The sequence below is a fragment of the Trichechus manatus genome, unplaced genomic scaffold, assembly GCF_000243295.1.
Source record: "Trichechus manatus latirostris isolate Lorelei unplaced genomic scaffold, TriManLat1.0 scaffold00056, whole genome shotgun sequence".
Lineage (NCBI taxonomy): Eukaryota > Metazoa > Chordata > Mammalia > Sirenia > Trichechidae > Trichechus > Trichechus manatus.
Window position 1 is genome coordinate 3,313,857 of NW_004443992.1, and position 24,483 is coordinate 3,338,339.

Below are 24,483 nucleotides of genomic sequence, written 5' to 3' on the forward strand. Positions count from 1 at the left end.
TTTACTATTAAATTTTTAATAGTGAACTCCAAACTAAGGTATAGAAAGATAGTATTAGAAATCCACATTAGTTTTACTCAGTTTTAATCTAAAGAAGAAGTGAATTAATCTCTATGAATAGTTAACATACAGACTTCCCCAGTGGTCAGCATGTCAGATGTTTACTGTCACACCTTCTCAAGGTTTCCTGAGGGAAGTGTGGGAGCTCCACAGCACAGGCTGGCAGTGGCACCCTCACTCCTTCCCTTTCTGGTTACATTATGTAGGCTTAAATGAATCCTCTCAAAACAGAATCTTATGCAAAATTTCAAATCTACAGAGAAGCTGAAAGAATGGTATAATTAACACCGTTATACCGTTCACCTTGATTCACCAGTTTTTGACATTTTGCCACATTTTCTGAACCATTTGAAATAAGCTGTAGGTATCATGATCCTTTTCCTTTGCATGCTGAAGTATTTATTTCTAAGAATAAGGGCATTTTCCTAATATAACCATCACCAGTATTAAACCTAAAAGGTTAACAATAATTCAATAATATGAATAATATGTGTATATGCATACCTTTTATGTATTTTTATGTTTTGAATCACATAAATCTTTTATAATTTAAAAAGGATTAAAAAAATCATATCATAAGACTGAATACAAACATAAACAGCTGTACCTAACTATATAACTGACTATACACCCTTAGTGGACTACATTCTAAGGACAAAAAGAGCAGCAGAGAGATGCTGAACTTTACTAGTTTGTTGTTGGTTGTAGTATTAGTATTATTATGCTGAAACTATTCTGTATATATTGTAGGATAGAGCAAATGAGTAAATATATTGCTACTGTTGGAAACTAGGGTTTTCACTGTGGGAGAACAGAAATTGCAGATGTGGAATAAAAGAAGATGATAAAGAGCCTTGTGGTGGCAGATTTGAATCGGGTTATCACAATAAAATCATGATTTTTAAAAACATTATTTCCTAGTGCTAATTCTTGGAAAAGGTCTAGAGGCCAGCATCCAGATCTTGGTTTCTAAAACATTCTCCACTAAAAGGAGTCAGAACTTTTGGAGAGATGACTGATTACAGGTCCAAACCAAAAACCAAACCTGTTGCCGTCGAGTCGATTCCAACTCATAGCAACCCTATAGGACAGAGTAGAACTGCCCCATAGAGTTTCCAAGAAGTGCCTGCTGATCTTTTTGGTTAGCAGCCATAGCTCTTAACCACTATGCCACCAGGATTACAGGTTCAGAGCAGGGAAAATACAAGGTGAGCCTGGAAATATTGTGCCATAAAGCAAGGAAGTCCTTAAAGACTACTGAGGTCATTTCAGAAGGACACAGGAAGTAGCTTGAAAGAGCACTACTGGCTAAACTGGGAACAACTTGAGCATAAAAAATGACAGAAACTGATTATAACCCATCAATTAAGAAACAAAACAAAACCATGAATCCATAGTGAAATTTTGAACACGGAAAGAAAAAGAAGGGAGCTCCTCTTTACAGAATACCAGCTTATTAGAAGGAATAATAATCAGTTACCGACAAGTTGGCTATGACTCATGATGACCCCATTTATGTCAGTATAGAACTGTGCTTCATAGGGTTTTCAACAGCAGATTTTTTGGAATTAGATTGCTAAGCCTTTCTTTCAAGGTGCCTCTGGGTAGACTCCAACCTCCAACCTTTCGGTGAGCAGCTGAGCGCTAAATGTTTGCACCACCCAGGGACTCCGGAGGGAATAAAAGAATTAGAAAATCACCATTTTTTTTTTAACATCCATTGTAATCACTAATTCAGCCAAGTATCATCAATGGTTACTGAAATCACTGGACAAAAAGTTGTTAGAGAATTTTCACATGGATTCAAAATATCACTACACAGATTACTTCTAATTACAAACAGAAAAATGCTCCTTTACAATGGAGAGAGCTGGCAAATACTACCTTAACCATGTTGAAACTTGGCAAAACCAGTAATGGAACCAAACCAAACTAAACCTACTGCCATCGAGTCAATTCTGACTTATAGTGACCCTATAGGACAGAGGAGAACTGCCCCATAGGGTTTCCAAGGCTGTAAATCTTTATGGAAGCAGACAGCCACATCTCTCGCCCACTGAGCAGCTGGTGGGTTCGAACCACTGACCTTTTGGTTAGCAGCTGAGAGCTTTAACCACTGTGCCACTGGGGCTCACAGTAATGGAACAACCTGATATTATTGCCAGCTGATTTGACGCAATAAGAAATACACATCGTCATTCACACTGTTTTCTTGCCAAAAATGTTTAACCTAAATCTAATCAAGAGGAAACAATCAGGCCAGGATGTGAGATATCTTACAGGACAACTGGCATAGATCTTCCCCCCAAAAAGTCAATGTCATGAAAAAACAAAACAAAGACTGACTAAAAAAGCTTAACAACCAAGTACAACCTGTGAATCTTAATTGGACCTTGTAACAAAAGAGGAAAAAAAAGGACTATAAGACATTTGGGGATAATCAAAGAAATTTAAACATAGACTGTATATTAGATGATATCATGGAATTATTGTTAACCTTTTAGGTTTAATTGCGGTGATAGTTATGTAGGAAAATGCCCTTATTCTTAGAAATAAATATTTCAGCATGCAAAGGGAAATTTTCATGATACCTACAGCTTACTTTCAAATGGTTCAATAAACGTGCAAAAGGTCAACAACTGGTGAATCAAGGTGAAGGGTATAAGGTGTTAATTACTCTTTCTGAAATTTTGCAAAATTAAATTCAAGGGAGAAAAATGAGTACATACATGGTTGGGGAGGGGACCAAGTTGGTAATAGTTATTAGAGTAAAAGATTCCACCACTATATTTTCCCCATATAAAGATATGTCACCTGTCTAACCAAGTTTTTGCCTTTGATTGATATGTGTGACGTGGCAATGCCATCGCAAAAGTGATAATTAAACAAAAGACCTAGCATTAAATTTTAGTCTCAGTTGCTCTAGTAAGAAATTAAATATACTAATCCATTCAAACATTTTCTCAGTGTCTGCTACATTTCAGCCATGAGGTACAGAGATTCATCACAGCCCTGCCCTCACAGAACTCAGTTTGCTGGGCAGGGTACCTGAATCAATTTCAGAGTGTGAGTAAGGTCCATCCATAAAATGTGTTATATTTGTTTGATGTATTTTGTTGTTGCTGTTTAGATAAATTCCTAAAAGAGGTTTTTATGAAAGTGGTCAATGTTCCTATGTATATTTGTCCGCCAAATCAAGTATTCCGTTACTGTTTTTAAAAAATGTTAGCTAATGTTTATGTACTTCAAACATTCAGATGTCATGCAAGTAGACAACTTTTTTAAGGTCAGATGAAGAATCCTTCACAAAAATAATCACAAAATGTATGAAAAATGAAATCATATTGGTAGTATCCTGGCTTTTCCTGTAATTCTGATTTATTTGAGGGTGCTAAAAAATGCTTTAATATGGTGTCTCAGTGTTCTAGGAAATGTACTTAACCATCGTCTACCCATATCAGACGAGTTGCTGAATATTTAGGTGTTTTCAATTTTTCACTGACTTGTGGGAAGGGTATGTTTTATTTCTTATTGCTATAATTTCTAATACTGTGTTTTGCGTACACACATACTAACTACATGTGTTTCTTTAACCAACAATGTGCTAGGCGCACCTTTATGCAGTTTACCTTTCTATACTCCTCAGGTCATTTCCTTAAAGGTGTTTTTCAAATAGATGGCCAAAATATACAAACGATTTCAATTCTATTTGCCCATCAGATTGTTTTCCAGAAACTCAACCAATTTTCCATGCCATTAGCAAAATAAGAGTATACTCATTTCTCCACATTCCCCAAACATTGCATGTCATTCATTTATGTTGTGCTGTTTAATTAGTACTTAAAAATTTTTATATTTGTGTGAGGGTGTACATTTAGCCTTGTGAAAATATTTTAACATAAATTATGTTCTTTTAATATTATATCAATAGGAATCTGTACAAGTTCTTATCATAATTTTATCATTCTTACTCTTGATGTTTCAAAAGGCAGCTTACCCTACTGATCAAAATAGGTACCATAAATATACTTAAATTTGCTAAAATGTATACTTACTATTCTAATATCAAAATGATTTCATTTGTGTTTTCATAGACTTCATGAAGATTAATCACGTGGGGACAGGACTTTGCCAATTCAAGTACAGCGATCTCATGTAGAATCTCTGCTCGACAATCTTGTCCTCTTCTTCTCTTTTTCAGAAATTTTGCAGCATATTCTTGGCCAGTAGATTTTGATATACATTGTCTAACCACAGCAAATTTTCCTCTGGAGGGAAAAATAAGGAAAATCAATTTTAACTTTTCTGTAGAAAAAACTAAATCAAATATTGTATGTACTTCTACAGAAATTATAGTACTGTCACATAAAAAATATAAATGGCAAACTGTAATAAGAGGATAAGACACAGAATTTTATTAGCTCCTCAATGATATGATGCTATTATCATTGCAGGGGGGAATCTTATTTACATGCTAACTCCATGCCATACTCTTCATAAAGTATTGCATTTGAAAATCAAAAGAATCCTATATATATAAAATACTATTCTCTTTGTTTTGCAAACTCCAGAGAAGATATGCAACTTGGCCAATGTAAAGACTGAAAATTGGGTCTATTTCCAAAGACTATAATCTTCACAGGGTGTCACATTAACTCTCTAATAAAAATAGCCTTCCCCGATATAAAAATAAAATAAAATTAACGCAGAAATGGGTATTTGACTTATTTTATTAACATAATCACTTTATGTTTCAGAACCACTTTTATTGAGCTTTCAACTTTTATCACAATTCCTTAGTCGTTCAGTATATCTCTTAGTACTGCTCAGAATTTATGAGGCTTGTAGTAGATACCAAAGATATATGTGTCCTATGGAGAATATTCAAAGATACTTCATGATCAACTAAGAAAATAAATGCTTATCAACAATTATGTGTAAACACACCCACTAAGGTTATGTTTACCATTTTAGGAATAAGTATGTCTTTAGTTTCTTTGATAGACTCTTCAATACCTCAGCCTTTTTTTTTTTTTAAAGACACTTAGAATTACAGTTTGTATTGACAAATTTTGTATTCCAAGTCTACAATCACCCAAAATCTGTTATCCCAAACACTTAAAGCTATTTTTAGTTTGACTATTTTGAGAAACTAATAAAAGTTACTGATTGCCTCCCCAGAAAAATGTATACATGCCCTTAAATAGGAAGTTGTACATATTCCAGAAGGTTTTCAGATTTTTAAAACTATGCATGAACTTTATTATCCTAAGGCTAAAAGGCTCAAACTACTCTCCAGTTTCTGGTTCTAACAAATCAGGTTAAATAAAGGATGTTCAAAGAGTAATTTTTGTTCCACAACCCTCTTGCCCCAATCTCTCTAAGAATATACTTCTATCCCAGCATATCAGGAAAATAATTTTTAATGTACTTGGTATTCATGGGGGATGAAGGAGATAAATTAGCAAAATAAATTGCTTGACTGAATTCTGCTATTCCCAAGGGCCAAGATGACCAAGATTCCTGCTTTTTATTTCTCAAACTTAGAGGCAGGGCCAAGATGGCAGTGTAGTCAGATGCTTCCTATATCCCTCTTACAACAAAGACCTGGAAAAACAAGTGATTTGATTATATATGAATGTCTAGGAGCCCTGAACAAGGCAAGGTTGAGGAATTGGACTGAGTGGCGGCAGGAGAGGGAAACGGTTCAGAAGAAGCCAGCAGCACCAGAGCGGTGGCGGCGGGACCGTAGCTCTTCAGCCACGCCAGGTCCACAGTGAAGCAGGAAAACAGCTGTGCGTGTGCTCGGGAAGCAGTTTCCATATCGAGAGAGATCCGGCAGCAGAGATTCTGCTTGGACATTCCGAACCAGTGAAAAGCAGCTCCCAAGTGGCTAAAGATAAGTACATGCATGCGGCCTTTCGCAGGGATTTAAAAAAAAAAAAAGACCATTTGGGAAAAACCTCTTTCTCTTTTACCTCCTCCCTCCCCGCTCTGCACCAGGAGTCCGCTGGGCCAGTAGTAGATCCCAAAAGGCACCCTGACCCATTCTTCTGGGCTTGAACAAATAAGCTACTGGCTCCCCTAAGCAAAGAACTCAGGGTCAGCGCAGCTCCTTTTCTAGGCACAGGCATAAGGGGTCCACAGACTTTGAGTGCCTTACACCCCTGTATAGACTTGTGGGGACCCATCTCAACAGCGTTAGCCCTCACTACCACAGTACAACAGGGCAAATATCTGAAGTTTAACTTCAACTGTTTCAGCTGTGAAGTGGCAGATTTGTGACCCTCGAAACAGCTCTGCCCCTTAAGTAGGCACTTTTTACCAATCCGCAACAGGGGCTTGAGGACTGGTGACGTCACCTAAACCACCTAGTCACCTGCTACGGGAGTCCAAGAAAAAGGGGTACCCTCAAGTCTTTACAGCCAACAGAGTGGGGTGCTCATAGTCCGCCAGCAAAGCTCACCTACCTACTTGCCCTAGGGAATAGGGACACACTTTCCTTTCAGACTCTCAGGGGCAGCCATCAGCCCCATGCCTGGCTCAGCAAGTGATCACCTACCACAGCCAGAGTCCAGTGCCTGCACCAATCACCCATGCCTCTCTAGGACTGTAGGTGAGAGCCTGCACCACACACTTGGTGACCAACTGCCTGGACACCTGAGCTGAACCCATATAGGAAAATTTAATGGATTCCTGTGTGCACATACTTAGTTACAAAACTAACTACCTGGTGACAGGACGTTAGAGTTTCAAAGGTGCCAATAATTAAACTAGCACACACGAGCAGCCTGTTGGGGCATATCAAAACAAAACAAGACAAGAAGCTAGGACTCACTAAACAAATATAAAATTATAATAACCTATTGATGGCTCGGAGACTACAGTCAATATCAAACCACATAAACAAGCAGTCCATGATGGCTTCAGCAAGCTCCCAAAATAAGAATCAATAAATTCTCTGGAGGAAGAGAATTTCTTGGAATTACCAGAGACAGAATACAAAACATTAATATACAGAACTCTTCTAGAAATTAGAAAGGAAATTCTACCAAATGCAGAAACGTCCAGGGAACATAGAGACAAAGTAGTAGCGGAACTTAAAAAAGTTATTCAAGAACATAATGACAAATGTAATAGGCTGCAAGAATCCATAGAGACAGCAATCAGAAATCCAGAAGATTAACAATAAAATTTCAGAATTAGACAACTCAACAGAAAGTCATAGGAGCAGAACTGAGGCAGTAGAAGTTAGAATTAGTGACATTGAAGATAAAACACTTGATGCCAACTTATTTGAGGAAAAATCAATTTTTCTCAAACTTGGTTTCAGTGAAAAACACTGGAAACTGAGCTCAAAAAATATAGCTACTAATGCAAAAAAAAAAAGTGACTAAGGTATAATTTGACTCATCTACATTTATTAAGATATACATCAACTAAATAAATTTACATTTACAAACCTAATTATTTGAAAGCACTTTTAAGATTGGAGAATATTTAACTATAAAATATTATCTCACTTTATGCAAAATACAAATTGATACATTTCAATGAACACACAAAAATGTACATCAATTCCTTTATATTAAAATGACCCATGTTTTATAAATGTTATACTGGATAAACTGAGACAGAATGAGATTTAAATAACTCATGAAAGGTCATATATGGAATTAGAGTGCCAAGAATTAAACTATGAATGTGAATTCCTAGCTTTCTGTTCTAACCACTACAAAACAATTTCTTCCTTTTAAATTATTATTTTTAAGAAGTTCAACTCACTTGCTTCTGCCAATTCTTATTTAGGTATAGAAGCAAAAAATGAGTCTAAAACAGGCATGAAAAGTAAGTTTTATAAAGAAATCCACCTTGTAAAAATTTATGAAATAAAAACTAGTTGGCCAAGAAAATTATGCATTTGAAAAAATATAGTTTATAGTATCAGTTGTGACAATTTACTTCTGCTATAATCTTATAACTAAGCCAGAATTCTCTCAGAAACAAAGAACCAAAATTAAATAACACTTTCTATCTAATTGTTTCAGGTATTCTCAAGAGGCTTTCTTAAACAAGTATTGTACTCATTAATCAAGAGTAAAGGTGACCAAAGGATACTGGCAATTATTTGCTAATGCTCACCACAAGTAAAAGCTCCATGAGGGCAGGGACCATGTTTGTCCTAAGTACTACAGTAACTATAAAACCTACACTGTACTAACACAGTGTAGTTATCTATTGAATGAATGCAAATACCTGTTGAATGAATGCAAGGGTTATACCTACTATAATACCATACCCTGTGCTATTTTGTATACTAAAAGCATTTGTATTTTTTAAAGCTGATTTGAGATTCCAGTAGAACTATACACATACACATATTCACTAATATGCCGTTAAAAAAGGCACATATTTTTAATATAATTATCAGATGACTTAGACAAAACAGGTTTTTTTTCTATTTTAAAATGCAGAACTATCCAAAATATACAATCTTTAATATGTATGTTCCTGTGCCAAATTTAATAGAAAAATTCAAGGAAACTTAAAATCCTTAACAGTAATACTTAATTCATGCCCTAAAAAGGCTGACTAGATTTCCCAGCGGTGAAAAGCTCTAGTAGTTACAGTTCTGCATTCTAGAATGCACAATAAAATGTGAAAGGGGAGGGGGAGGGTAAGCCACAAAGGAAGCTGACATTTATTTCTGAATCTGCCTTACGCTTCTAACCACAAGAAGTCCTATGAAACTTTGCCTCAGTTAGGGGAGGGGTGGAAAAAACTTACCCAACATGCTAAAAAACAGGAACAATACAAGTTGTTTGAGAATAGTCAAAAATGAACTTCTAACTTTTGTATATTTTCCTTTAGTTTGCTGTTTATAAATTCCTGAACACTGTTCTTAAAATTAATTAAAAAAAAAAAAAAAACAGTTGATTTAGAAAGATGAAACTCTAGTTCACCACATGCTAGAATTATGTCTATATACTTCAAAATTGCAAGCCTCAGGAGAAACAAGATTATGTTACTAATTTCTATTTCATAAAATTATAGGATATTAAAATTAGTAACAATATTGAAAGAAATTCAAGGATCTTAACAGATGAAATGTCATGATTTCTAATTTATCAAGGTTTACTAATTAAATATATCAATGTTTACCATGTGACTCATTAGCCCAAAGCGATTAAAAGAAAAATGTTAAGTCTTTTTCATGAAAATATTAGAAGATGAAATATTAGCAATCTAAATTTGTTTTAATCAAATTCCATCATCACTTTTTGCTCTAAAATGTTAAAAAAGTACACCTGATTCAAATTTGATTGTTATTTATAATGGCACCTCATTTATTAAACAATTTAGAATTTTTAATATTGTTCTCTTCAAGGTTTAATTTCTCCAAAACCCTCAAAGAAAAGAAAAAGTATATATACTTTCTAATCAGTTAACCAGTTTCCATTGAGTCAATTCTGACTCATGGCGAACCCATGTGTGTCAGAGTGGAACTTTGCTCCATAGGGTTTTCAGTGGCTGATTTTTCAAAAGTAGATCACCAGGCCTTTCTTCCAAAGTGCCTCTGCTTAGACTCAAACCTCCCACCTTTCAGTTAGCAGTAGAGCACATTCAGTCTACACCACCCAAGGGCTCCACACACTGCCTAGCTCCCATAACGTCCCTTATTTTGGAAAGATAATTTAATAAAGGCATGTGAAATTTACTCATCAAAACAGTGATTCAGAAAAGTTAAAAAAAAAAAAAAAGCCCCTCACTGTGTTCAAGGCTTTGCATATTCAATTACCTACCCAAAGCAGTTTCTAAACATTTTTGCAATAAAACGAAACTTGGAGATGATCTAATCCACCCTCTCATTTTAAAGAAATCACACAACTGAGTAGATCACACAACTCTAGATCCAGAGCAAAGACAGGTAAATTGACTTCCAGCTTAGCCTGTTTCTACTAATATACTATATAATGCCATATGATACAAATCTGACTTGGCTGTTGGGGGTGGAGGGGCAGGGGAAGGGAAGAAAACTCCTAGTGGAATCTTAGACTACTTCAGTAGAGGTAGTAGTTTTGTTACATTTGAAACGGTCACATGTTAACAATAATTGTGTCCAATTCTACGCCCCCATTTAAAGAAGGACAATGAAAAATACAAAGTGGTCCAGAAGACTAGATCAAGGAAGGCTGTCTGGAAATCAGGTCATATGATGAGTAGTTAAGGAAACTCATAATGTTTAGCTATATTAACCATCAGAAGGGTTTTCACATGGATGGACGTTATATGCAGCTACAAAAAGAGGACCATGTTAATTGGATAGATGTTAGCAGAGTAGACAACAGAACCTTCTATGCCTAAGGGGTGCGCACAAAATGGAACAGAGACATCATCTGAGGTAGTAAGTTCCTCATTACTGAAGCATTCAGATTAAGGCTGGATAATAGCTTGTCAGGGAAATTACAGAAAAGGTTGCTGCACTGTATAAAAAATTATATTAGAAGACCACTGACCACTGATGTCCTTCCAATGCAAAGATTCCATGACTATTCAATGTGAGATATAGGCAACTAAAAAAAAAAAAGAAAACCTTACTCTTTCCTGTTATAATGCGAAGGGAAATAATTACAGATTTAAAACAAAACAATTTCTTAAAAATCTTTCCTAAAAGATTTTTAAGCTATATATATTTTTCTTCAAAAGAGACTTATTTTTAATTGTGGTAAAATACATATGACAAAAAATTGCTGTTTTCAACCAGTCTCAAGTGTAGGATTCAGTGACATTAATCGCATTGTCCGTGCTGTGCAACCATCACCACCATCAACTTCTAAACTGTATCTCTTAATATACCATTAAAATAACTAAATGATTTGCACATAAAATTAAATAAATAAATATACCAAGGATAATGCAATATTCTTTTACATTTAATTCTTAGTTTGATGAGGTAGATACTATCAACATCTTTATTTTGCAAAATAAAAAAAGTTACAACCAACAGCTAACAAGGGAAAAAGCCAGGACTTGCCTTTATCCTTAAGATAAAAGATCACTAAGAACAGTAATACTTTTCATGGTTCAGTGAATTTTTGTTTTCACACAGAGATTCTCAAAGATAAAAATCAATCATACAATTTTACTGGACGTTTGTCAATACAAACATGGACTTATTTTAACATAAGACAAAACATTTACCTCATGAACTAAAATCAAACTGGAAATATAAACTGATGGCCATTTTCCAATACTTTATTAAAACCTCTAACTTAAAGCTTAAAAGATACTGATCATATAATTAAATTAACTTGGTGCATCTTCTGTAACTTTCATATAAAAATAGTAGTCCTAAAAAGTCTCAACATCAGGTTACTCGTTGGCCTCACAGAATTTACATGTTAGTTAAGCCAAAACAGATTAGTATTTGTACAGGGTTTAACACATAAAACATGTATTTTTTATGATACAGAATGATACTATCAAATTTTTGCTTAATTTAGGAAAAAAGAGGAGAATTTCCCTATATCTTTTTTTAACCAAGCACATTATACTAGGAATTTTTAAAAATTGTCATTTAATAAAAACTTATCTAGCACTGTATTAAAATCTAGCATTTTAGAAATATTAACTAGTTTAATCCTCACAACTCCAGCACTAAGAGATGCAGTAACTTAACTGAGGTCACACACAGTTAGTTCATGCTGCCTCTTTCCATGCGCAGCCTCAAATAAGAACCCTAACTTCTTATTAGGGGCTCTGAAGCTAGGTGGGATATATGACATAAACTCACTAAAACTTCCACAAATTTGATTATCAAGTCAGTTAAGATTAGATGCTATCTAATAACAATAGAGGAGATGATTTTTCTTTCTAATCATTGTTAAATAATGATCCAAACTGAGTTCTGCAGTAGCAACTGTCGAAACAGAAACACAAAATCTGAATTTAAACAGCATACAAATCATAGCGTTTCCTTACCTTCCTAGCTCTTTAGATGTAAGTGTATAAAAGTTATGGAAGTTTTCCAATTTCATGGGGGTCTGAGGAGTCGTAGTTAGCATGCCAGAGATACTTCGGCAATCAAACCTTCTCCTCGACATGTTAGATGACTCCCAGGTATTCTTCTTTAGTCACTTATTTTTACCTTTTGAAAAAGAGACGACAGAGGATATAACTTAAATGTAATTAAGAAAAAAAGATGATGTTATCTCAAACAGGATGTGCATTAGATTATACATCTCCAAATATAGCTATAAGATATAACCTCCGTCCCCCCCCCCAAAAAAAAAAAAAGAAAGTGTACATCCCACCCACAAGGAGAATAACAAAGATCATACACACAAACTGGTATCGTCTCTGTGGTACTTGAACAAATTTACTGACTTCATTTCAAAATAAAACTACTATAAAACTCCTGTAGGACCTCCCAAATTCTTAAACAAATAGTTATAATAAAACTATAACACAAGCAATCATTTAATTTCATTTTAAAACTAATTCTTTAAAGTTTTACCTTTAACATAACAAGAAACCACAAATCATTGATTTTAAATTTAATTTTGCATGGCCAAACAAAATTCAAAGCTAATCTTTGGAGGTGAATTCACATAGTATGAGTTATATTACTGGCATCTGAATGACCACAAGAAATAGAACTTGTTTCACAGACTGACTATGTTTCAATACTCAATTCAGACACTTTCATAGGTCCTAAGAGTTTCTTTCCTTTGGGTACAACCTAGCACAGAGCCTGCCGTGTATGAAGAGTGCAATAATTTTGTTGGATAAATGACTGACTATACATAAAGTCTTATTCTGGAATTCTAATCTATACCTGAAACTAATATTTATCTGAAACTTTGTGATATGTATATATATTCAGTTTTAACATCAAAACTACTATTTCATATCAACTGAATTCATACAATAGTGGCATGCTATATATTTCAAAATACTTCCGACTTTCTGCTATGCCTACTTAATAACCAAAAGGTCAGCAGTTCGAATCTACCAGACACTCCTTGGAAACCCTATGGGGCAGTTCTACTCTGTCCTATAGGGTCGCTATAAGTTGTAATCAACTCCACAGCAATGGGTTTGGTGGGTTTTGACTTAATAAAAGACCAATATTATTCTTCTAGTACCTTCCTATAATAACCTCCTATGCTTTTGTTCCTCCTCTGCCACATTTTCCTCTCTTTATTTCCTACTTGACATGTACTGTTCTTTACCTTCCTAAATTCAAATGCCAACTATATTCAACTTAGTAAATAAGCAATGTGATTAGAGTTCAGTTTTCAGTTCCTATAGTTCTACCTCTTCTTAGTTTCATTCTCAAAAGAGCAGGGTTTCTTTTTCCCCCTCTAAATCTCTTGGTCTTCAGGGAAACGAAGCCCTAACTAGTCTTGGGGGAGATCACTTAGGAGTCTAAGGGTAGCAGTGTAGCATTCTGAAAAGAACATTTGGGGTAATCATTCCAGCTATGAGACCTTAACTAAATTATTTAACTTTGCTGAGTCTTGACTTAATACTTTTAAAAAGAAAATATTTCAGATACACAGGAAAGGATGCAAATGCCATAAAAAACATGTACTGTTTCAAATTTTATCACTTTGCCATATTCATTAAAAAAAAAAAAAAAAAAAAAATCATAGATACAATTGAAGTTGGTCCCTTCTTTCCATCCCATTTACATCCCTAAACAGCACTGTGAGGGAGGGCTTATTGGTCCATTTCCTTGCCAACACTTGCTCCATTCAGACTTCTGATTTTTGCTATTCTAATGGGATAAAGATGAAATGGAATTTTATTGTGATTTACTTTTCATTTCCTTGATTATTAATGAGGAAAGCTTCAATTCTGCCACATCTAAAAAAATAGGTGATAGGATCTATCTTGCAGAGTTCTAAGAATTAAAAATTAAAATATAATGAACTCACGTAGAATGGTAGTGTTACAGTGTTAGTGGCAGGGCAATCATGATTATTCAATAAATAAATACTGTTAATATTCTACCTAAAGATGTTCTCTACACAGTCCCCTGCAATTGCCAAGTAACTGTGATCTCCGTGTTTCCACAAACAAAACATCTCTCACCCCAAGTTAAACCCACTGCCGTGGAGTCGATTCCAACTCATAGTGACCCTATAGGACAGAGCAGAACTGCCCCATAGGGTTTCCAAGGCTGTAAATCTTTAAGGAAGCGGACTGCCACATCTATCTCCCGCAGAATGACTAGTGTGTTCGAACCACCGACCTTCTGGTCAGCAGTCAAGTGCTTAACCACTGCACAACCAGAGCTCCTCTTCACCCCAAGTTAGTCTCAACTAAACTCTTAAAATTGTATCTTTTGATTTTGTTCTAACTATTTATTTTCTTAGTTCTGATAGCACTCAGTTTTATTGGTCACACATCCTCCTCTGAGAAATCAACAGGGGACCATTTCTATACTCAATCGATTTCCTTTCAGTTCATCTTTGGCTTTTAGAATTTTATATCTAAATTAAAAGATCTATGAATATGCATGCTTCTGATCACATTTATATTATACACATACATACAGAAAAAAGGGTGACACCAGTATCATGGATACAAGTGGCTAGAGTTCCAACACTGTTCATCAATTGTTGTTATTAGGTGCTGTCAAGTTGTTTCCAACTCCTAGCAATGCTATGTACAACAGAACAAAATGCTGTCCAGTCCTGCGCCATCCTTTATTCATAAACTACATCTTAGTTCTACTAGAGTTCTTATGAATGGATTACTTTGTAGCTGATATACTGTAGTATGAGGTAAACATCTTAAACCAAGTCAAACTCACTGCTGTCGACTAGATTCCGACTCACAGAGACAATAAAGGACCGAGTAGAACTGCCCCATAGGGTGTCCAAGGCTATAAATATTTATGGAAGCAGACTGCCACATCTTTCTCCCACGGAGTGGCTGGTGGGTTCGAACCAACGACCTTTCGGTTAGCAGCTGAGTGCTTTAACCACTGTGCCACTAGGGCTCCTTTAAACATCTTAGAATCAAGAGCTATGTTTGTTCACTAATTTGACTTTAGGAAACACAAGAAGTTGTAAATCAATTTATCAAAGAGTAACATGAACATGTCAAATTCAGTCACAGAGCCAGATGTAAAGGCTGTTGATTCTAAAATGTTTACCTCATCTAGATTCTAGATTCTAAGATATTTACTTAAAATAAATATTTTTGAATATGTATTTACGAATAACTATTTTCTGCTCTCAATTTTCAAAAAAATCAATATGGGTCTTGGATGTAGTCAAAGATTTATGGTAAATGAATCATGATTTATAATAGTGAAAAAAATTAATTTGTTGAATGAATAAACCCCAAAGTCCAACAATAGGGAAATGGTTAAATGCAACTATGTACTAGAATATTATACATGCAATAAAAAGTGTGCTTTCAAAGACTATATTGTAACACATATACTGTTAAGTGAAAAAAGGAAGACATAAAATTTTATATATAGTATGATAATTTTGTGGGAAAAATATAAAGGCAAATAGAAGACTAGAAAACTGGCAAGATGTTAACAGTGGTTATCTCGGGGGGTGTTATTACAGGTAGAATTTACACTCCTGTGTTTAAATTATCTACACCAAGCAGGTACTACTTCTCTGTCAGTTTGTCATATTGTGGTGGCTTGTGTGCTGCTGGGATGCTGGAAGCTATGCCAATGGTATTTCAAATACCAGCAGGGTCACCCATGGTATACATGTTTCAGTGAAGCTTTCAGACAGACTAGGAAGAGGGACCTGGCAATCTACTTCTTTAAAAAATTGGCCAATGAAAACCTTATGAATGGCAGCAAACACTGTCTGATATAGTGCTGGAAGCTAAGCCCCTCAGGTTGGAAGGCACTCAAAATACGACTAGGGAAGAGCTGCCTCCACAAAGTAGAGTTGACCTTAATTACGGGGACAGAGTAATGCTTTCGGGACCTTCATTTGCTGATGTGGCACAACTCAAAATGAGAAGAAACAGCTGCAAACATCCATTAATAATCAGAACGTGGAATGTAAGACACATGAATCTAGGAAAATTAGAGCTTGTCAAAAATGAAATGGAACGCTTGAAGATAGATACCCTAGGCATTAGTACACTGAAATGGAGTGGTATTGGCCATTTTGAATCAGACAATCATATGGTCTACTATGCTGGGAAAGACAAATTGAAAAGGAATGGCATAGCATTCATTACCCAAAAGAACATTTCAAGATCTATCCAGAAGTATAACACTGTCAGTGATAGGATAATATCCATATGCCTACAAGGAAGACCAGTTAATATGACTATCATTCAAATTTAGACACCGGTTGAAGATTTTTCCCAACTTCTGCAGTCTGAAATTGATCAAACATGCAATCAAGATGCATTGATAATTACTGGTGATTGGAATGCAAAACTTGGATACAAAAAAGAAGGATCAGTAGTTGGAAAATATGGCTTTGTTGATAGAAACAACGCTGGAGATTGCATGCAGAATTTTTCAAGACCAAAGACCTATTCATTGGAAATACCTTTTTTTCAACCACATAAATGACTATACACGTGGACCTCACCAGACGGAATATACGGGAATCAAATCAACTAAATCTGTAGAAAGACACAATGGACAAGCTCAATATCAGCAGTCAGAACAAGGCCAGGGGCCGACTGTGGAAGAAACCTTCAATTGCTCATATGCAAGGGCAAGTTGAAGCTGATGAAAATTAAAACAAGTCCACGAGAGCCTAAGTATGACCTTGAGTATATCCCACCAGAATTTACAGACCATCTCAAGAATAGATTTGATGCACTGAACACTAATGACCAAAGACCAGACAAGTTGTGGGATGGCATCAAAGACATCATATACGAAGAAAGAAAAAGGTCATTAAAAAGACAGGAAAGAAAGAAAAGACCAAAATGGATGTCAGAAGAGACTCTGAAACTTGCTCTTTTTTTTTCCACCGTAGCTCAATCTTTTTATTTTTTCAGGTGATAGCCAAATAACTTGAGTGGAAATACACAGAACATAGCAGTACTTCTTAAATATGTAACATGTGACATCATGACATGTGGCATAACTAGCTCCTTTACACCCTCTATCCTTTCAAAATCTGCCTAGTTCATGTGCTTATTATCCTTATGCTTTCTTCCCCAAACAATTGGCCACTGACCTTTTATTCAGAATCCTTCAGCATTAAACTCAAAAGAAATTAACTAGCAAGACGACCTTCCTAAGAGGCTGGCAAAGGGCAGGAGACTGAACAAATAAATCTTGAATCCTCTTCAGAAGCAGAGGAAGAGAAAAGCCTGGGTGAACTTAAAAGTTAATGGCAAGTGTGGCTTTTCATGGTTTTTTTTGTTTGTTTACTGTTGTAGTTTAAGTGAACGTTTACATCAAGTTAGTCTCTCATACAAAAATTCATACATACATTGTTATGTGACCCTAATTGCTCTCCCTGTACTGTGACGGCACACTTCTCCTTTCCACCTCTGATTTCTCATGTCCATTCAACCAGCTCTTAATCCTCTCTGCCTTGTCATCTCACCTCCGGACAGAAGCTGCCCATTTAGTCTTATGTATCAACTTTATCATTTTATGTCCCACAGTCCAATCCAATCTTTGTCTGAAGAGTTGGCCTCAGGAATGGTTTTGGTTCTGGGTTGACAGAGAGTCCAGGGGCCATGCTTTCCGGGATTCCTCCATTCTCAGATCATTAAGTCTGGTCTTTTTACTAGAATTTGAGTTCTACATCCCACCTTTCTCCTGTTCCATCAGGGACTCTCTGTTGTGTTCCCTGTCAGGATGGTCATTGGTGGTAGCCGGGCACCATCTAGTTCTTCTGGTCTCAAGATGATGCAGTCTCTGGTTTATATGGTGAAACTTGCTCTTGCCAAAGGGAATGGCAGAAATGATGAAGTGAAAGAGCTGAACAGAAGATTTCAAAGGGTTAGCTCGAGAAGATTAAGTATTATAATGAAATGTGCAAAGACCTGGAATAGAAAACCAAAAGGGAAGAACACACTCAGCATTTCTCAAGCGAAAGAACTGAAGAAAAAATTCAAGCCTTGAGATGCAATATTTAAGGATTCTATGGGCAAAATACGTACCTCTAACATTTTAAAATATGGAAGAGATCCATATTTGTGCACATTCTGAAGAAAGATGATACAACAGAATGCATAAATTATCAAACAATATCATTCATATCACACGCAAGTAAAACTTTGCTGAAGGTAATTCGAAAATGGTTGCGGCAGTACATTGACAGGGAACTGACTGAAATTCAAGCTGGATTCAGAAGAGGATGTAGAACCAGGAATATCACTGCTGATGTCAGATGGATCTTAGCTAAAAGCAGAGAATACCAGAAAGATGTTTACCTGTGTTTTTCTGACTATGCAAAGGCATTCGACGGTGTGGATCGTAACAAATTATGGATAACATTGCGAAGAACGGGAATAACAGAATGCTTAATTGTGCTAATAAGGAACTTGTACATAGACCAACAGGCAGTCATTTGAACAGAACAAGGGGATACTGCATGGTTAAAAGTAAGGAAAGGTGTGCATCATGGTTGTATCCTTTCATCATACTTATTCATTCTGTATGCTGAGCAAATAATCTGAGAAGCTGGACTATATGAAGAAGAACGCAGCATCAGGATTGGAGGAAGACTCATTAACAACCTGCAATATGCAGATAACACAACGATTGCCGAAAGCGAAGATGACTTGAAGAACTTACTGATGAACATCGAAGACCAGAGCCTTCAATATGGATTATACCTCAACATAAAGAAAACAAAAGTCCTCACAACTAGACCAATAAGCAACATCATGATAAACAGAGAAAATACTGAAGTTGTCAAGGATTTCACTTTACTTGGATCCATAATCAACACCCATGCAAGCAGCAGTCAAGAAATCAAACGACATATTGCATGGAGTAAATCTGCTGCAAAAGGCTTCTTTAAAGTGTTAAAAAGCAAAGATGTCACTTTGAGGACTAAGATATGCCTGAGCCAAGCATGGTATTTTCAATCACCTCATAGGCATGCAAAAGCTGGACAATGAACAAGAAAGACCGAAGAAGAATTATGGTGTTGGTGAAGAATACTGAATATACCGTGAACTGCCAGAAGAACGAACAAATCTGTCTTGGAAAAAGTACAGCCAGAATGCTCCTTAGAAGCGAGGATGGCCAGACTTCATCTCACTTACTTTGGACATGTTAAGGAGGGATCAGTTTCTGGAGAAGGATGACGTAATGATTGGTAGAGGGTCATCGAAGAAGTGGAAGACCCTCCATGAGATGGGTTGACACAGTGGCTGCAGCAATGGTCTCAAGCATAACAATGATTGTGAGGATGGCACAGGACCAGGCAGTGTTTCATTCTGTTGTACATAGGGTTGCTATGAGTGTGAAGTGACTCAGTGGCACCAAACAGCAACAACAGCTTTAATAACTGGGCAAAAATAAATGACTTTGGGTAAAAAAGACAGCAGTGAATATATGACCAGTCCCTAAATGCAGAAATTCACCCATCTGCAATGGCAAAATATACCCATTTACATGGTGTTTACCTGGCCTGAAGTTGAAGAGTCATTATTGCTCAGGTTTTAAAAGTCCTCAGTGTTTTCTCTGTGCTTATGTAGAGCTGATATGTTCTTTATCCAAGTCATAGGTCAGTTATGTAAAGATCATATAAGCATTTAGAGTAAATACTAAGCTAGAATTAATGCCTTGTTTATTATTGCTTAGAAAAAAATCAATTATCAAATTCTGAATAAATCACTTATCAAATTCTGAATCAAATAAATTCTATATAATGAATAGCAAGCTGAAACTTTTAAGTGGTATATCTTTATTATGAGAATCTCTTGTGCAAATCTAATCTTATCCTGGGATCCTTCCAAAAAAATCCAAAATGTGACACCCAAACATACTGATGAAAATTAAGTTTGGACATGCCTATTATTAAGTTATATTCAAACAAAGAGCTTAGATTACAAGAAATTGAAATGGATAATGATAATTAAACAGAACTTTATTAACCAATCTACTAATAATATTTCCTAATACTGGGCATTGATATGTGTTTCATTTTTACCAAAACAAATTCTATAACACTCACGTGTACTGTTGGCCATCATAATGAATGAATATGACACAGGTATTTGTATGACTAAGGAGCCCCTAGTGGCACAATGGTTAAGCGCTCAGCTGCTTACCAAATGTTTTGTGGTTGGAACCCAACCAGACCTCTGTGGGAGAAAAGACCTGTGATCTGCTCCCATAAAGATTAGAGCCAAGAAAACCCTATGAGGCAGTTCGACTCTGTCACATGGGGTCACTATGATCAAAAATGATTTGACAGCACCTAACAACAACATTTCAGTGATTATAGATGTGGATGAAAACAGCGGTGGGCAACCAGCAGTTTTTTTTTTAAAATACATGTTAATACTGTGGCTCTGAAGATGCTAGAACACAAGCTATGTCTCAGAAAAAGAGACAGCACATTACTGACAACTAAACCCTAAGCTCATCTACCTATTGCTAAAATACCTATGTTACAAACTCCTTTAGGCATCCATATAGCATTTCTTAGCTTCATTTTCCTTGTATTTAGTACACTGAACAGTTGTCACAGCCTACATATTTTTCCATTTTCTCTTCTTTGGCCAATTTTGCATACTCAGTGGCGAATGAATGTCACTTTTGTCCACCAAACCATCCACAAACATCTGGTTACCCTTCATATAAAATTTAATCCTTGGCTACATGAAAGTTATCAACCAGCTCTCTGTCTTTCCTTCTTGCATCTTCCTAAATCCCCCACCAAATACTCTTCAACTCCAACAAACAATCCCCAGACCTTGTCTTGTCTTCTACCATAACTCATAAGGAACCCTGGTAGCACAAATGGATAAGTGCTCTGGCTGCTAATCAAAAGGTTAGCAGATAGAACCCACCCAGCTGCTCCTGCAGGAGTAAGACCTGGTAATCTGCTTCCATAAAGATTACAGACAAGAAAACCCTATGGGGCAGTTCTACTCTGTCACATGCGATCACAATGCGTCAAAATCGACTCATCAGCACCTAGCAACTTGACAGCATCTAGCAACAAACACCATTAACTCATAAAACTATAAATAATTTAAGTTATCAATCTGTCTCATTCCATTTGAGACCCATTTTATAACACTTTATCAGGCTATACTGGTTAAAAAAAAAAGAATGTTAACCTAGTAGGTAAATTTATGTGGGGGGGGGGGGTACACAATTATAAACACAGTTAAACACTTGAAATAGTAAAAAGGTAACAGAAAGTACAAGAAAAACTTTTTAATTACACAGTACCTCAAAGAATAATGGTATCTCAAACTTATTTTCGAAGATTTTTTTTCATTAACTCCCATTACAGTAATTACAATAAGAATTCAGATATGCATCAGGAAAGGAAGGAATAGAAGGAATCGTTAGGATTGATCTGGGCCTTGCCTCACTTAAAGGGAAAAGCAAATATGATGTGATCAAAGCAGTCCCTATATTCCTCTAAATAGCTCTATTTAAAAAGCATTCATCAGGCTATTCATTTCAAAGTTATCAAATTAGAAAGTTTTATAAAAATAGAATATGTAAGATAGAATAAATGAAAATGTCTAGAAAATTGTCTGCTTTCATTGCTTCATTAGCTTCCCAGTACCTACAAGCGAAAGTCCTTAGCACGACACACAAAGGCCTCTCAAGCCTAGTGCACACCAGCTTCATTTCCTGCCACACTCATATTTCATATTTTGCCTCTACATCTTTATCTATTCTCTGCCTGGAACATCCTTTCTACCTTTCCTTAAACTGCCAACTCTTCTCATGCATCCTTCATATCTTAATGCAGAATGTCATCATTCTCAGAAGCTTTGCTTAAAACACACAGATTGGTTTAAATGCCTCTCCTTTATGCTTCAAATAACAGGGCCCTTGGCATATTTCTTTACCTTAACCTGTAACATGTTAGATGGCAATTAAGTTTGGTATCTACAGAGCAATGATTTACTTTTGTGCCAAAGCTCCGAGCATAGTGAATGTTTGATGAACTGAATTATTATAACCAGTTGCCTTTGAGTTGATTCCAACTCATGATGATCCCATTAGTTAATTAAATAATGTAACTGGAGTCCCTGGGTAGTGTAAATGGTTAATGTGCTTGGCTGCTAACTGAAAGGTTGAAGGTTCACATCCACCCAGATGTGCCTGGGAAGAAAGGCCTAGCAATCTACTTCTGAAAAATCAGCATTGAAAATCCTGTGGAGCACAGTTCTACTAAGACACACATAGGTTCACCATTAGTTGAAATCCACTCAACAGCATTGGTTCTGAATCATAAAATATAGCAAAAAGAATTTTTAAGTATGTCTCATGACTTCAAGGAGTTAGCAGAACCTGAGAGCTCTATCTGGTAATTATTGTATTGGAACTTCAAATGCAGCCAGTCTCTACCTAACCAAAGTAAGGAATATTTTAAACTGCTATTAGAGAGTTTTTGTTCTAAACAGGGTAGTCACAAAGCCCAGAAACATGGATAAAATTATTTTTATCATTTATTATAATATAATGCCAACAGACCATTTATTTTGTATGTACCTATCTTTCCAGACTAGGTGGCCACCTGTTTTTATATAAATACCTACATTCAACCAACAGCATCGATATTTTAAGAGCTACCTCAATCAGGACATTCAGATACCTGTCCTAACAAGGATTAATTACTCTAGATCTTCATGAAATAAATTCAAAAGGCAATGGAAAGCAAAGTAACAAGATCACAGGGAAACAATTCCTTCCTTCTACATAGGCATTCATAAGGAGCCCTGATAGCAAAATGGTTAAGCTTTCAACTGCTAAGCAAGCTCACCCAGCATCTCTGTGTGAGAAAGACCTGGTAATCTACTCCCATAAAGATTTCAGTCTAGAAAACCGTGGGGCGGTTCTACTCTGTTACATGAGGTTGCTATGAGTCAAAAATCAATTTGACAGCACCCAACAACGACACATAGCTGTTTTCCCTAGGACAGCAGAGGAATTGGAGGTTTATTTATCCAGCATCTATCAAAAGTAAAGGAAGAACTTTCTGCTGCTGTGGCAGAAGGACCATTTTTAGTTAGTTATTGATTAAAAGTAAGGTATTGGCATAGGGAGAGGGATGATGATGACTTTCAACATTTCAAGAGATTATGTTCCTTATATGTATTCTACTACTAGAGGGGTGTGTGTGTGTGTGTGTGTGTGTGTGTGTGTGTGTGTGTGTGTGTGTGTGTTTAGAAAATTGACTAGAACGTGTAATTCAAACATTTAATCCTTTGAAAATCACAATAGGAAGCCAGCTAACACACTCTTGTCCAACCAGTCTAGTGTATACTATCCAAGCGCTGAAGTCCCACGCAACAACCCCAGGCTTGAGTCTGTGCCAAGACAGTAAGGCCAAGTGCCCTCTTTACCTTCAGAACAAGTATTAAACCCTATAATTGTGAACCAGGATAGGAAGATGCTGAAAAACAGAAACATAGTGGGCCAAGAAACACACAGTGCTTGTCATTCATCAGATGGAAAATTAGGTTTCTGTTGTAAAATAAATTACTGTTTACTTAATAGCATTGCTGAAGTACTGTTTATTCAGTAACTATTACAATGCATAATGGAATCTGACCCTTTAAGGATTAAAGAGGAAACTACAATATCACTATTACAACTATATTTTTTAAATGTTTAAAGTAGAACTATGCCCTCTTTTGGGAAAGAAGTTGCAAAGAGTCAGGGGTGAACCAAAATATGTTGCATGTAAATATTATAAGAAATAGACTACTTTACATGTTTAAAATGGCACTGAAATTCAAGGCTAAATTTATTTAGAAAAAGAATAAATAAATCAAAGAAATAAAAAATAGTAAAAAATACTTTAATAATGTTTGCCTTGAAAACTGCAAAATTTATTACAACACATTTAGATAAAAATATGTGCTTGGCAGTCCAGGGAAAAGGACTAGAAGGCAGGAGGAGACAGGAAAGCTGGTGATAGGGAACCCAAGGTTGAGTAAGGACAGTGCTGACATGTCGTGGGGTTGTTAACCATTGTCATAGGGCAACATGTGTACTAACTGTTTAATGAGAAACATTTACAGAAACATCTGTAAACCTTCATCTAAAGTACAAAAAAAAAATTATTATCTATGTAAGATCAAACTGACAACAACAACTTGAGGGGTTTGATGGGAAGCCTAGGGGATAGTGAGTTGAAGACAATGGTGATGGAATAATTTGGAAAAGGATAGTGAGAATGGCAGCACAACTGAAAGAACGTAATCTATGTTGCTGAACTGTACAAGTAGAAATTTTTGAAA

The 24,483-nt window shown here is 36.0% G+C and overlaps 1 protein-coding gene across 2 annotated transcripts in view; it reads right to left on the reverse strand.

The window, feature by feature from the left end:
- The window catches only part of STK17B (serine/threonine kinase 17b), a 37,742-nt gene that overhangs the window by 10,198 nt on the left and 3,061 nt on the right, over positions 1–24,483 (reverse strand). For both annotated transcript variants that reach the window (XM_004378177.2, XM_023732922.1), the window contains exons 2-3: positions 12,043–12,208; positions 4,116–4,328 (exon numbers count right to left, since the gene is read on the reverse strand). In XM_004378177.2, the coding sequence (XP_004378234.1) occupies positions 4,116–4,328; positions 12,043–12,164 (335 nt within the window). In that variant the 5' untranslated portion in view covers positions 12,165–12,208. The remainder of the gene's footprint in view (positions 1–4,115; positions 4,329–12,042; positions 12,209–24,483) is intronic.